Source organism: Drosophila gunungcola, unplaced genomic scaffold, assembly GCF_025200985.1.
Source record: "Drosophila gunungcola strain Sukarami unplaced genomic scaffold, Dgunungcola_SK_2 000001F, whole genome shotgun sequence".
NCBI lineage: Eukaryota > Metazoa > Arthropoda > Insecta > Diptera > Drosophilidae > Drosophila > Drosophila gunungcola.
Genome location: NW_026453197.1, coordinates 1,103,454 through 1,116,182, shown reverse-complemented (window position 1 = coordinate 1,116,182; position 12,729 = coordinate 1,103,454). Strand labels below are relative to the sequence as shown.

Genomic DNA, 12,729 nt, shown 5'->3' with positions numbered 1-12,729 from the left:
CACAGATTTTTTTAAATTGCATAAGAAATATAGAAACATTTCTTAATGCCATTCCTTAATTATTTATTATATTTATTTGCCAAGAGAACAATCTTTAACTGGCTACTTAACTAGAACTAACTAATTATTAATATATTAGCTTTCTTACTAAGGTCGCCAAGCGTACGTAAATTTGTACAAATTGGTTTATCAACTTATAATTTAGTTTAAATAAGTTTGTTTTAAATATTGATTGTTCTAAATTAGGGATTTCTGTAAATTCCTTTAAGTTCTTTGTGGACGTATGATTTTCAAAATGATCTTATCACCATGAGTTACACACTACCCATCAATGTTATAAAACTTTGAGTGAGTGTATCAAATCCGTTGCGATGTTGATCTTGAGTGCGTCATTGTCCAATCTGGCGATAAGAAGAAAGTGATCGAATCCAGCTGCTCTTCTCTTCCATTGTCCGCTCATCGCGTTCACTTAGCGCTCTTTCCGCTGATCCCGCATTCTTCGAGAGAGTTTCAATTGGGAGAGGAGGAGCTGTCAGTCAGCCAGTCAGCCAGCCAGCCATCCACTCACTTAGTCCAAGTTGACATTGACAGATGGAAGTGGCGGACGGCAAAAATGCATCTGAAGTGCAATCTGATCTTGGTCTTGGCCTTGCTGGCGGTTCTTTGTCTGGAACGCGCGAACGCATCGGAACTGGATTTGAATGGGGTTCCTGGTCCTGGAATGGGACTACAGTTGGCTGCCCACCTGGCGCCAAGTACTCCTCCGAAGATCCAGGAGGCCGCTGCCCTGGCGGTAATCAATAGAGTGATCGGCGGACGTTCCTCTCAAATGTTTCAGGTGCAGGTCAATAAGCGAATGGCATTACGCAGCTTTAAGGTACGTAAAATTGCTCTTGTTATATAATATTTGCCAGTGCACATTTGAAAAACAATTTTTTCGCAGTTTAGAAATATCTTTTTTTCAAGTTCCTATATTTTTCTACCCATTGCTTATCGAGAACATTTCTTTTCCATTTTAAAATTTCTGTTTAACCGCATATGCGATTTTTTCGTCCAATGTACACCATTTTTAAACCAATTACCATATATCTTGCGGCTGGAAGTCACGATGAATAAAATTGAAAACAAGAAACATCGGCTTATTTCATATCCTATCGGCATAGATTAGACCACAGATTATTTTTTCAATGAAAAGCCAGAATACCAATCAAATACCAGTTTTCTATTTAAAAAAAAAAAAGGAATATACACTTAAAAACGAAAAAAGTTTGTGGTTTAATAACTATTAAGTAATGACATTAGTTAAGCAATAATATTAATTATTTGAACACTAATCTTTAAACCAAAATTATTTTTATCAATCAATTTATTAAAAGTGTAGTGCCCTGTTAAAAAATTATTAAAATTAAAATACAAACAATAGAAATATCTATTTCCCATTTAACAAAAATTACTTTCTTAAGAAACGTATTAGTATTACTTTAAATTAACCCACTTTTTCGCAGATTAGCACGCTTAAGGATGGCCGGATTCTGCTCGCCGGATGGGATGGCGTCTCCGTTTGCAAAGCATTCCATCACTACCTAAAGTACGTCCTAAGCAAGGACGTGGATTGGTTCAAGATGCGCATCGAACTGCCCACCAACCTGGAGCTGCCCAATGTGACCATCGAGTCGACGTCGGCGAGTCCGATCATATATCACCAGAACGTGTGCACCTGGAGCTACAGCTTTGCGTGGTGGGGCTTCGAGCAGTGGCGGCGGCATCTGGATTGGATGGCCCTGATGGGCATCAGCTTGACCATTGCCCCAGTTCAGGAGGCCATCTGGACAGAGGTGTACACGAAAATGGGGCTAACTCGGGAAGAGATCGACGCCCATTTGGCCGGACCCGCATTTCAGGCCTGGCAGCGCATGGGCAATATCCGCGGATGGGCAGGACCCCTGCAGCCGGAGTGGCAACGACTGCAAGTGCTCCTCCAGCAGGAGATACTCGCTGCCCAGCGTAATCTAGGCATGAGTGTGGCACTGCCCGCCTTTGCTGGTCATGTGCCACGTGCATTGAAGCGTCTGCATCCGAACTCAACGTTCATGGAGGTGCAGCGATGGAATCATTTCCCCGATCGCTTTTGCTGCGGTTTCTTTGTGGAGCCCACGGATCCACTTTTCAACCAGATAGCCGAGAGTTTCCTCAGTCGCGTGGTCTCAACATATGGCTCGAATCACATCTTCTTCTGCGATCCCTTCAATGAGCTAGAGCCACCAGTGGCAAAACCGGATTACATGCGATCCACGGCGGCGGCGATATTCGAGTCCATGAGAGCTGTCGATAACCAAGCCATTTGGCTGCTGCAGGGATGGATGTTCGTTAAGAATCCCTTTTGGACCACAGACATGGCGGAGGCTTTTCTTACGGCCGTACCACGCGGACGGATACTGGTGCTCGACCTCCAGAGCGAACAGTTCCCCCAATACGAGCTGACCAGGTCGTACTTTGGTCAGCCATTCGTATGGTGCATGCTCCACAACTTCGGTGGTACCCTTGGGATGTTCGGATCCGCACAGCTGATAAATGCCGGAATTGGGGCAGCGCGTCGAATGCCCAACAGCAGTGTGGTTGGCACGGGCATCACTCCCGAGGGTATTGGCCAGAACTATGTGATGTATTCCTTGACCTTCGAGCGCGGTTGGAGTGATTCACCCTTGGATTTGGATAGCTGGTTCAGGAATTTCTCACTCGCACGTTATGGCGTAAAAGACGAGAGACTGGAGCAGGCTTGGCTGCTGCTCAAGAACAGTGTCTACTTCTTTCGTGGCCATCAGAAAATGCGGGGTCAGTATGTGGTGACGCGAAGACCATCGTTCACCCAGGAACCCTTCACTTGGTATAACGCAAGCGAAGTGCTGGACGCCTGGCACCTGCTGCTCTCCTCCAAAGCCATCATTCCACTGGAGGACGATAGATACGAGATGTATGAGCACGATTTGGTGGACATAACCAGGCAATTCCTGCAGATCAGCGCCGATCAGTTGTATGTTAACCTAAGGTCGGCCTACAGAAAGCGACAGGTGCCGCGATTCGAATACCTCAGTTCCAAGCTGCTGCAGCTGTTTGAAGACATGGAGCAAATCTTGGCCAGCGGCCGGAACTTTTTGCTGGGCAGCTGGCTGGAGCAGGCCAAACGGGCGGCACCCAATCCCGGGGATCAAGGCAACTTTGAATTCAATGCCCGGAATCAAATCACCGCCTGGGGTCCCGAGGGTCAGATTCTTGATTACGCCTGCAAACAATGGTCGGGATTGGTAAGGAGTTACTACATGCCGCGCTGGAGTCTCTTCCTGGAGGATGTGAGTGTGGCTTTGCACTCCCAGCGACCCTTCAATGGCACCGCCTTCAAGCTGAAAGTCTCGCAGAGAGTTGAGCTGCCTTTTGGCAACAGCACCGACATTTATCCTTTGGAGCCAGTTGGCAATACCTGGTTCATTTCACAAAACATTTTCGAGACCTGGAAAGGCTACTCAAAGGACTCGCAATTTTTACACAACAATCGACTGTCAGTGCCACTAAAATTGGGACCTAAATAATTAGTATATTTATTTTAATCACCCGTGTGACTGCCAAATCAGATATTTCATTTAAAAATCTGTAAGCTCAACTTTAAATAACCAAAATAAATGTATCTTCTAGTTTTATCTGTCCAAAACATCAATAAATTTTCTTAATTCCTTTTGAGAATGTTTTGGATTTTCATTGATTATAATTTACTACTACAAAAAAAGTGAAAATTGTGCAACCTGTTTTATTAGGTGGTGAAATATTGTACAACTCATGTTTCATTTGGTGGTGAAATTAGGTGCATTTTGAATAATAGAAATCTATTTCCTAATGAATTATTCACCCAACAAGCGCAGATAATTGAAACTTGAATATGGCTTTGCATCATACATCAATGTAGTTTTAATTGATTTTTATTTAAATTAATGTACAAACTAATTATGTAAAAATTTAAACATGATCATTAATACGCATTACTATGGTTATTTTTGTTTTTTCTTGATGTATTTGTGTTTTGGGTATTTGCGTTTTAGTTCTATTTTTTCACACATTGCATGAACTCTATTCTCGTTATGATGCCGTGTTTTCTTGATCATCTCCTTATTGTGTTCCTCGTCTTCATCATCGTGTTAATGCTAAATTTATGCAAAACGATTGCATATAATTTTGTTACTTCTGCTGCTCCTGATCTGTTTAAGTCACTACAATTTAATTTTTATTTTAGGTTTCCTTTCATATTATTGTTGTTTACTTTGCTCATGTTTGTGTGGGGGGTTCTCTGAGAGGTGTGTGTGCTCAAATATTCATTCATACTCGATATTTCTACAGTTACTCATTTAAAAAATTCCAAACAAACACTTTTTTATATTAGTACGATAAAGTTTGCATCTTTCGTATCGGCTTCCTTTAGTATGACGTTTTACAACTACATAATGTGGATAAAGGGCTGGAACTGGCTGGTGTTCTTATTTATGCTGGTATGTCGAGGACAATGCGCAAAAATATGTTAATCATATTAATGTATGTAATTGCGCACGAATAACCATTTACTCATTCACCATTTAACGCAACTATATCTGTAAGGTGTATGTGTATGCATATGTGTGTGTATGTGTGTAGGGTCGTGTGTGGGTGTGTATTTATATATATAACGTACTTATATGCATTCAATCAAACAAACATTTATACTTTTTCTCGCTCGAGAAACACTCATACATCAACATCCTCATCATCATCCTCATCCTCAACATCATATCATCATTCTCAAGCATCAACTAAAACATTCTAGCTCTGGGACATCGACGTCGACATCTATTCGTCCTGCATATCCTCGGGCAACTCGTGCGGATTCAACATGCCTGGAATATTACGCTGCATCTGATGTTTGTTGGACTGCTCTTCGGCCAAAGCCGCTTCACGCTCCTCCAAATACAGATCAGAATCGTCCTCGCCAGTGGCCTCCTGTAAATAAAAATTGTTGTATAAATCGATCATCAGCTTTGAGAACCATGCAAGCAGGTTGCCCAATTATAAATTCTCCAAGTACTCACCCGAATCTGTATAAGAAAATCTCTCAAATGCTCCTTAAATGCTGGCACATTCTCGTCTAAATTGAAGAGGCCAGTGACAAAGACTTTGATCTGGTTATCGGACAGATGATTGAATGCCGATTTCAGCAGGGACGCAACATACTCCTGTATGAATATCATATTATCTGGTATCGGCCCCAGGTCCACCGTGATCTTTCTGTTCTCCACCAGTGAGAACATGTATGCCAGAATGATGGCATGATTTGGCAGCCCGGCCGTGTGGGAGGTGTCGGTGACCACCGAGAAGATCTGCATCAGAATATCCGTGAAGTAGGTCTGGTAGAAGCTCTGCGCCGCACCCGGATGCTGGTCAAGATTTTGTAGCATCTGCAATGGAGAAGAGATCACATGAATATCATTAGTTAATGAGTTTGTTTGCTTTGAAAAGTTAAACTTGAAATTTGTTTATAGTGAGTTATTTACCTTAAATAGGATATTCAGTCCCATGTCGGCCACATTGCGCATTGTGTGCTTGAAGGCCCACACCACCGAGTCAAAGACAAGCTTAAACTGAGCCGGCGGAATATTGAGGAACGCTTTGAAACAGTGCGCATTGACCGCCTGCAGCAGCTCGTAGAAGCTAAGCCGGTGTTGGGGGAAGTCCTCGAAGTTCTTGTTGATCATGTCCAGCGTGCACTCGAAGACGGCGTCGAATATTTTTGGTACTTCATTTGTGATATGCTGGCGCAATTTATGCACAATGATAGCCATCGCACTTAAAACCTTTGGCTCGCGTGCCGATGGAACTTTGCAGCGCTAAAACAAAAATAAAAAAGATTTTTATCAGTTATCATTCTTTATAATTATTTGTACATTTTCGCTTTGCTTTCAATTCCAGTTTGTAATTAACAATCGAATTAAAAACTTACTTTAGGAACCTTACCTGATAATCTAATAAAATAGCGTCCAGCAAAGGCGGTATGAAGTTGTCCATCACCAACTGATTGTCGTTGGAGCGAGATACCCACTCGGATATCAAGTTGAGCGTCTCCTTCTTCACCACATGCATGGTCTTGATCAGGGGCTGATTGTTCACATTGACGCCGTTCACCTCAATGGCCTGGATGATGTTCTCCGAGGTGATCTTGTACACATTCAACATGTCCAGATATATGCGACCCAGTTGAATGACGTACGCGTGTCCGAGGGCTTTGCAGGCAGCCACGTTCGTCTTCAGGATGCTGCCCAGCTGCTTAACAGCGGTCATGTTCTGCAGGAAGTCGACATTCTTCGAGGCGCGCGATATGATGTCATCCCACACCTGGTTGGGCAGATGCATGTACCGCTCGATGAGCACGTCCTGCTGCACCTGATCCACCTGGGCGGAGATCATGTAGCCAACAGCTTCATAGAAAGTGTGAACCTATTTGAATTGTAACAAAATTTGTTGTTTTTTTTTAAATTACAATATACAATTTTTAATTCAAATATACAAAATACAATACCTGCTGTGGCTGCAGATCACAAATTATGCCGCTCATTGTGGTGAGAATCTCGTCAATAAAGGTGCAGGCCTCATTCGGCTGGATGAAGACAAAGTAGCGGCGGCACTTGATGGCAATCTTGATGAACGTGTCGCATGCCATGTCCTGGACGCCATCGTGCGTCTCGTGCATAAATTCGAAGAGTTTGTTTACCACCGTCTTGAGGAATTTCCAGTGGGCGCGCAGGAAGCGCGGATACTGACCCACAACGTACATGATGTTCGAGGCAATGATGGCCTTGTTGTCCTTCCCCTTTTTCTGTTCGCACAGGCCTAGCAGATCCTTGATAACGGTGACCAGGAACCGTTTCTCGTCCTCCTCACAAAAAGCACCTAAACGAATAGTTCAATTGATATTAGCAATTTAAGGGATAGACCTCGGTTGAGAAAACAAAAATAACTGACTTTTTAAAATACGTAAAAACCAAGTAATGTTTTGGGTTAAGAAAACCCAAAAAATGGCTCACCAGAAATGGAACCAATGGCCCAGCACAGCGTGTTCAGGTTCTTCCACGAGAATTCGGATCCGTTCACTTGATTAAGCAGCTTTAGCGTCATGATGCGGTCCGTGTCCACAGAGTCCAAATGGGTGAGAAAGACCAGCGTTTCGCGCATGTTCTTGTACAGGTTGATCGAGTTGGTGTCCTTCATGAACTCGCGCACCACCTCCCCGTTCTCGTTCTCCACCACCAGCACCTCCTCCGGCTTGGCCATTCGCGAGATCATGATGAATCTCACTTTGGACAAGATGGGTGCGTAGAAGCGTCGCCGGGGATAGACCTGCTGCCTCTTCGAGGACTCCAGAGTGGGGTGGAAGAACTCCGAGTTGTACAGGTCCTCCACCAGGCTGTTCCAGTACTCCAAGCAGATCTTGAACACCTCCACGTCCTCCACCTCGCTGATCATCACCAGATACATGAGCGCCTGGTTCAGGTAGTCCACATACTTGGCATCCTCAACCAGTTTGCCGTGCTCCTTGAGAAAGGTGCACAGGAACATGGCCAGGTTGAGGACCAGCTCCTGCTCCGTGTCGGTGCCGTGCTTGAACACGTGGTTCATGTTCATGTTCTGGCCAACAATCTGGTCCAGCTGCACCATCGTGTCCTTGAAGAGCGTCGCGAAATTCTCGTCGTAGTTGGTCGCCGACAGACCGGCGATCTCGGACAGGCACTTCAGGGTCACATTCCGGAACATTGGCACGCTGAGGAACTTGAATATCAGCGTCTCGATCTGCGGCGTTTCGAAGATGTAGCCCAGCGGAATCCAGTTGAGGAACCGCAGCAGAGTCTCCAGGGTGACGTGGATCAGGGCGGCGTTCATCGAGTTCTCCAGCACAAAGGAGCAGAGCGTGAAGATCTGCGAGAACTCCGAGCACATGGTATCCTTCAGATGCTTGGCCTTCGTCTGGGTGATCTGGCCCTGTGAGAAGTCGAACACCTCCTCGCTGAGGTTCTTCAGGATGACCATGTTGTTCATGCACAGGCTCTCGTTCGTCTTGGACGCACCGACAATGTCACTGATGAAGGTCTCCCAGTTACGCGGCCATTCGCGCTTCAGGATATGCACCAGAATCATATTCAGCTTGTTCAGATACACCTTGTTCTGCTCCATTACATTGGGATCCGACGAGGTCTTAATGATCAGGCTGACCACGTACTTCTTGATGCCCTCGCACTGGTTGCGCGGCAGGACCTTCCAGCGTGTCTTGATCACCTCCTCGAGGATCTGCAGGGCATAGAACTTGGTCCGCTGGTTCTGTGAGTACTCCAAAATGCTGTCCACTCGCGTCCATGCCTCCGGATGCTCCTTCAGCGTAGTCAGTATGCTCTGGGCGAGTCGCAACTGTTCACCCTGCGCTGTGTACACCACCTCGACGATCTTGTCCAGCAGATTGATGTCCAGCTTCTGGGAGAAGTCGAGCAACTTGCTCGCCTCATCCGATGTCAACATTGCCGCCATCGCTTTGTAGTAGAAGCGGCGTTCGCGTCTGCGTCGCTCGGCAGCTGTGTCCGCGTTAATTTTGATAGCTTCTTCGCTTCCTCCTCCGCCGGATGAGCTGAGATTTCACGAGATTTCTTTTCTCTTCTATATTTTTTGATGTGAGTGGGAAATGTGCGGCTGCCTCTTCTTCTTTTTCGCTGTGATGACGGTGAGAGGAAAAGGCGACGACTCTCGATCTGGATCTCGGGATCTGGATCTGGTGCCGGACTGGACTGGACCTGGAGCTGCGAAAAAGAGCGTTGGTTATATTGCGTACTGACGATAGGCAACCATATTTCTTTTTTATTTTCTTATTTCTTATTTTTTGGAACATACAACTACAAGCGCACACTTACTGCCTGCGCGCGCTTACACTTTTTCGCACACTCACACATGCAAAGGTGCTCGGCACACCACACGCACGCACACAGACATACAGGCGAACGCATCGCCGCCGCAAATGCGAGCGAGCCACTGCGGCGGCATTTCTCAACTTTTGGGGCGTTTTGCATGCCCCAATGATGCCGCTTCACGTACTTGGCAATCATATTTATGCTATCCACATATCCAGCTTACCTTTTTCCGATTCCAGAAAAGAGCAGCGTGTGAAAACGACGACGACGGACAATGCGAAATGCAATTTGTGTGAACAGTGTGGCCGTATTGAGGTGTCGATGGATTGGTGAAAACATATGTCTCCAGCCCTGGCATGCACACTTGTACGGAGGTTAATCGATAGGTTGATTCGATAGGCTAACGAAAATAAAAATTTAAGCCAAATTGAAAATTATTTTTATTAACAACTATAATTATCCGCAGAATTGAAAATCTGTACGTTCGAAGTAAGATATTAATTAATGGAATGGTATTGATTTAAATTTTAATACTACTTTTAAAAGACTTCTAGTTTAGGGGAAATTAAAAGTTGTGAATACTGAGATAAGCTTTTAAAGTTAATTTTTGTCGGCAACATATGACATTTTTAAAAAATATTTAAAACTAAAATTGTAAATCTAGTTGTGGTCATCAAGAGATTCTTACCTTGTTAAGTGGGTTTTTTGTTCGACTTATAAAAAAATTTAAAATTTGATTTGATAAAATTTGATAAAATTGTTAAATATATATTTAAAAAATTTAATTTTTTATCAGCTAAATTTTGTTAAAGTTACATTTATATATTTTATTTAACTGCTCACAACAGTAATGTCAAACATAGTTTTAATATAAACTTAAATATTTCCTAATTGTTTAGCAAGAAATAAAACCTTTAAGATTTTTTATTTGATAATTTTAAAATAATTTAACTGCTTGGTAAGTGAAATAATATGTGAAATTAAACATTGTTAAAAAAATAATGAAAAACTTCAATTACAAATATATTTCAGTATATTCCCATTAGCCGGTTGGTATGTTAAACATACTATATGTATTTGAAAGATCGAACAATGGTCACTCTGCATACGTTGCAACTTGCAATTGGGAAGGCGCGATGTCTATTTATTTGTTATGTTTGACAACAAGTGGGGGGCTGCCCGTGTTCACCCGCAAGAAGGGAGAATGCGAGAATGTAAGTGGAGTACCCGACCAGCCGGCAATGGGTTAACCTTCCCATCTTCCAGCTGCCCTTTTCCACTGTGGCCAGCCTCAACGGCTTTCACATGTTCTTCAAATCGCTGGGCATTCAACTGGAGTCCACAACGACCTCGAAACAGCAGCCCAGCCAGAACCAGGCTCCAGCGGATGCGGAGGAATGGACGTACATTTGGCGGGACAGCAATGCCATCACATTGATTGTGTGCGGCTGCGGAGTGGGATCGGAGCAGCTTCTCCAGACGCTGGCGGACTTGGTGTTCGGAGCCATTGGCATGTTCATCACTCGGTCCTCGGAAATGGCACATGCCACGCTTCTTGAACGACTCAAAAAGGATGCCAAGAAGTATGTGCCCATTGTGGATGCCATTCTGGAGGCAGCCTGCGCGGGCACACAGCTCCTGGGCTACACGGATTGTCTGTTGGCCTCGGAGAATGCACAATTGCTGCAGTGCCTCAATGAGTTCAGTGGCCACTGCGGCTCACTCTTCTGCTGCCTGGTGGTGGGACATCGCATTGCAGTGGCCACCGAGGGATGGTGGGATCTGGACACTCGGGACCGGGAACTCCTGCTCTTCCTGCTCAACTCATCCAGCACGCTGCAGCACGATGTGCCCGTCTATCTGCCCGTAAAGAGTCCCCACATAGCCTATCGTTTCGTCAGCATTCCGGTGGCCTCGAACAGTGCCCTTTGCGTCCTCTGCGGAGCTGAGAACGCCTCCTTCCGCGAACTGCACGCTCATGCGATGAGTGCCTATCGGAACGAGGGCAATCTCCTGGCGGCCGCCGAACGCTGTGTGCCACGCAGCTTGCCCGAACACCTGGACATCGATGGCAATGTGCTGGCCATCATTCTTATCAACCGGCACTCGCGGAAGAGCCTCTTCACCAGGAACCTCAACCAGTCGGCGAGTGTTAAGCGCATCATTGTGGGCGACCTGCAGCGCCTAGACATTCTCAAGAAGTTCTTCGATCAGACCATGGATGCAGTGCATCAATTTGAGGCGGTGTCTTCCAACAATAAAACTATCTTGATGGATCAGTATAGCTGCTCGGATTACCACAAGTGCTATGCCCACACGGATGAGCTGGGAAATGTTATGTTCCTTCTCTTTGTGGCAGCTGTGCCCTCGCACGCAATGAGGTTTGATTCGTAATCATAGACTTTGTAGAAACTCAGTTGAAAATGTTTTATTTTTTACAGATTCTTAGCTCAACGCATCCATGACAATATACTACAGGAGAAATCGGTGTGCTGGTAATGCGATTTCACTTTCTGAATTCTAAAAGACTGATATTTATTCCATTTTTACTTGGCATAAGAAAGAACTTTAATTTTTGTGTGAAAAAGTATACTTAAGAGTAATTCAATTTGGCATGGGCGTTTTATTCGCCTAATGTGTTTCTTATATAACTCAAATATTGGAATATATATGGTATATTCCATAACAACATTAGCCTGCGCTGGCTTTAATGACTCATACAATAACGTCCTTTTTAATTATATTTTTATATATATCCTGCAATACCTGTATGAGTTCTATATTTGTAGTTTAAGCTTTGAGTGCGTTCTTATAATTTTAATACAATTATATTGTGAGGACGAATATAGACCAATTGTTTGTCTTTTAACTGCAAGGGCTTAGCGTTTGGCTCCAGATAAAATTGTATTCTGCAGCCAACTTTAAGCAGTTCTGACTGCTTCTTTTGAAGTAGTATATTAAAGTTGGTCCCGCCTTCAGGTGCAACCAAAGCCATGGAAAGACCACACTCCATTGAAATAGCCAGAACTTCAGCCGTATGTGTGGCTTTTCTGTTATTCAGGTGTCGCTGATCCATGCGCTCGTTTTTCATAAATCGCCGGAAGTCATCGACATATCCTCCTCGAGCAAATCGCAAGTTTGGCTTTGAACTGGCCTTCTTTTGGCTACTTGGCAGGTATTGCTTAGCTTTTTGATCCGGAACAAGTTGGGTAACTGGCGATGATGGGGAGCTGTCTTCGGACAAATCTGTGCAGCTTGATTCGTTCATTAACGCTTTCCATGTAGTCTGGAATGAGGAGGATGGCTTGGACGCATTAATCGAAACCAGAGGAAGCGTCCTTGGAGAGTTCTGGATCACGATGGGCAAGGCTTTGGCTCTTCGCTTCGTTCCTGGCCAACTGGTGTTCAGAAGCTGGGAGCAGGTGGAGAAACTGGTGTCCCCGGGAGAATCCGGTTGACTGCTGCTGACTCCGGACCTTTTCAGCGCCTGCCAGTTCGCCTCGAATCTGGACGGAGTGTTCCTGCGAAGAGGGGAGGCAGACTCCACCAAAATACTCCTTGTTGAGCCAAGATCTTTTGCTATCAAATGGTGCGTAATACTTGAAGCAGCACATTCTGGGTTATTCTCCTGCTGATCGTCGACCTCCAAGGGAAAACTTAACTTACGCTTAGAGCTCATGCTTCTTCAGCACAGCTACATTTTATTAATGTTTTTTTAATTTTTCATGAAACAGTGTGACCACAACATGGGCGCCAAAACATTCATCCT

General features: G+C 44.6%; 4 protein-coding genes across 4 annotated transcripts; 2 read left to right on the top strand and 2 right to left on the bottom strand.

The window, feature by feature from the left end:
• The first annotated feature begins 155 nt into the window (after window positions 1-155).
• LOC128262654 (alpha-N-acetylglucosaminidase) lies at window positions 156-3,703 on the top strand. The gene is made up of 2 exons (XM_052997045.1): window positions 156-877; window positions 1,506-3,703. Exons 1-2 carry the CDS (start codon window positions 614-616, stop codon window positions 3,582-3,584), a joined length of 2,343 nt encoding a protein of 780 aa, XP_052853005.1. The 5' UTR covers window positions 156-613; the 3' UTR covers window positions 3,585-3,703.
• Window positions 3,704-3,933: 230 nt separating this feature from the next.
• Window positions 3,934-9,307, bottom strand: LOC128262650 (exportin-1). The gene is made up of 7 exons (XM_052997039.1): window positions 9,184-9,307; window positions 7,095-8,852; window positions 6,590-6,960; window positions 6,028-6,507; window positions 5,568-5,900; window positions 5,106-5,471; window positions 3,934-5,016 (listed from the first exon to the last, which is right to left on the bottom strand). Exons 2-7 carry the CDS (start codon window positions 8,584-8,586, stop codon window positions 4,867-4,869), a joined length of 3,192 nt encoding a protein of 1,063 aa, XP_052852999.1. The 5' UTR covers window positions 8,587-8,852; window positions 9,184-9,307; the 3' UTR covers window positions 3,934-4,866.
• A 733-nt stretch (window positions 9,308-10,040) lies between these two features.
• LOC128262656 (protein fuzzy) lies at window positions 10,041-11,806 on the top strand. The gene is made up of 3 exons (XM_052997048.1): window positions 10,041-10,174; window positions 10,227-11,341; window positions 11,402-11,806. The coding sequence occupies exons 1-3, from the start codon at window positions 10,097-10,099 to the stop codon at window positions 11,457-11,459; spliced, it is 1,251 nt and encodes a 416-aa protein (XP_052853008.1). The 5' UTR covers window positions 10,041-10,096; the 3' UTR covers window positions 11,460-11,806.
• Window positions 11,373-12,710, bottom strand: LOC128262658 (uncharacterized). The gene has a single exon (XM_052997051.1). The coding sequence runs from the start codon at window positions 12,637-12,639 to the stop codon at window positions 11,770-11,772; it is 870 nt and encodes a 289-aa protein (XP_052853011.1). The 5' UTR covers window positions 12,640-12,710; the 3' UTR covers window positions 11,373-11,769.
• Window positions 12,711-12,729: the final 19 nt, after the last annotated feature.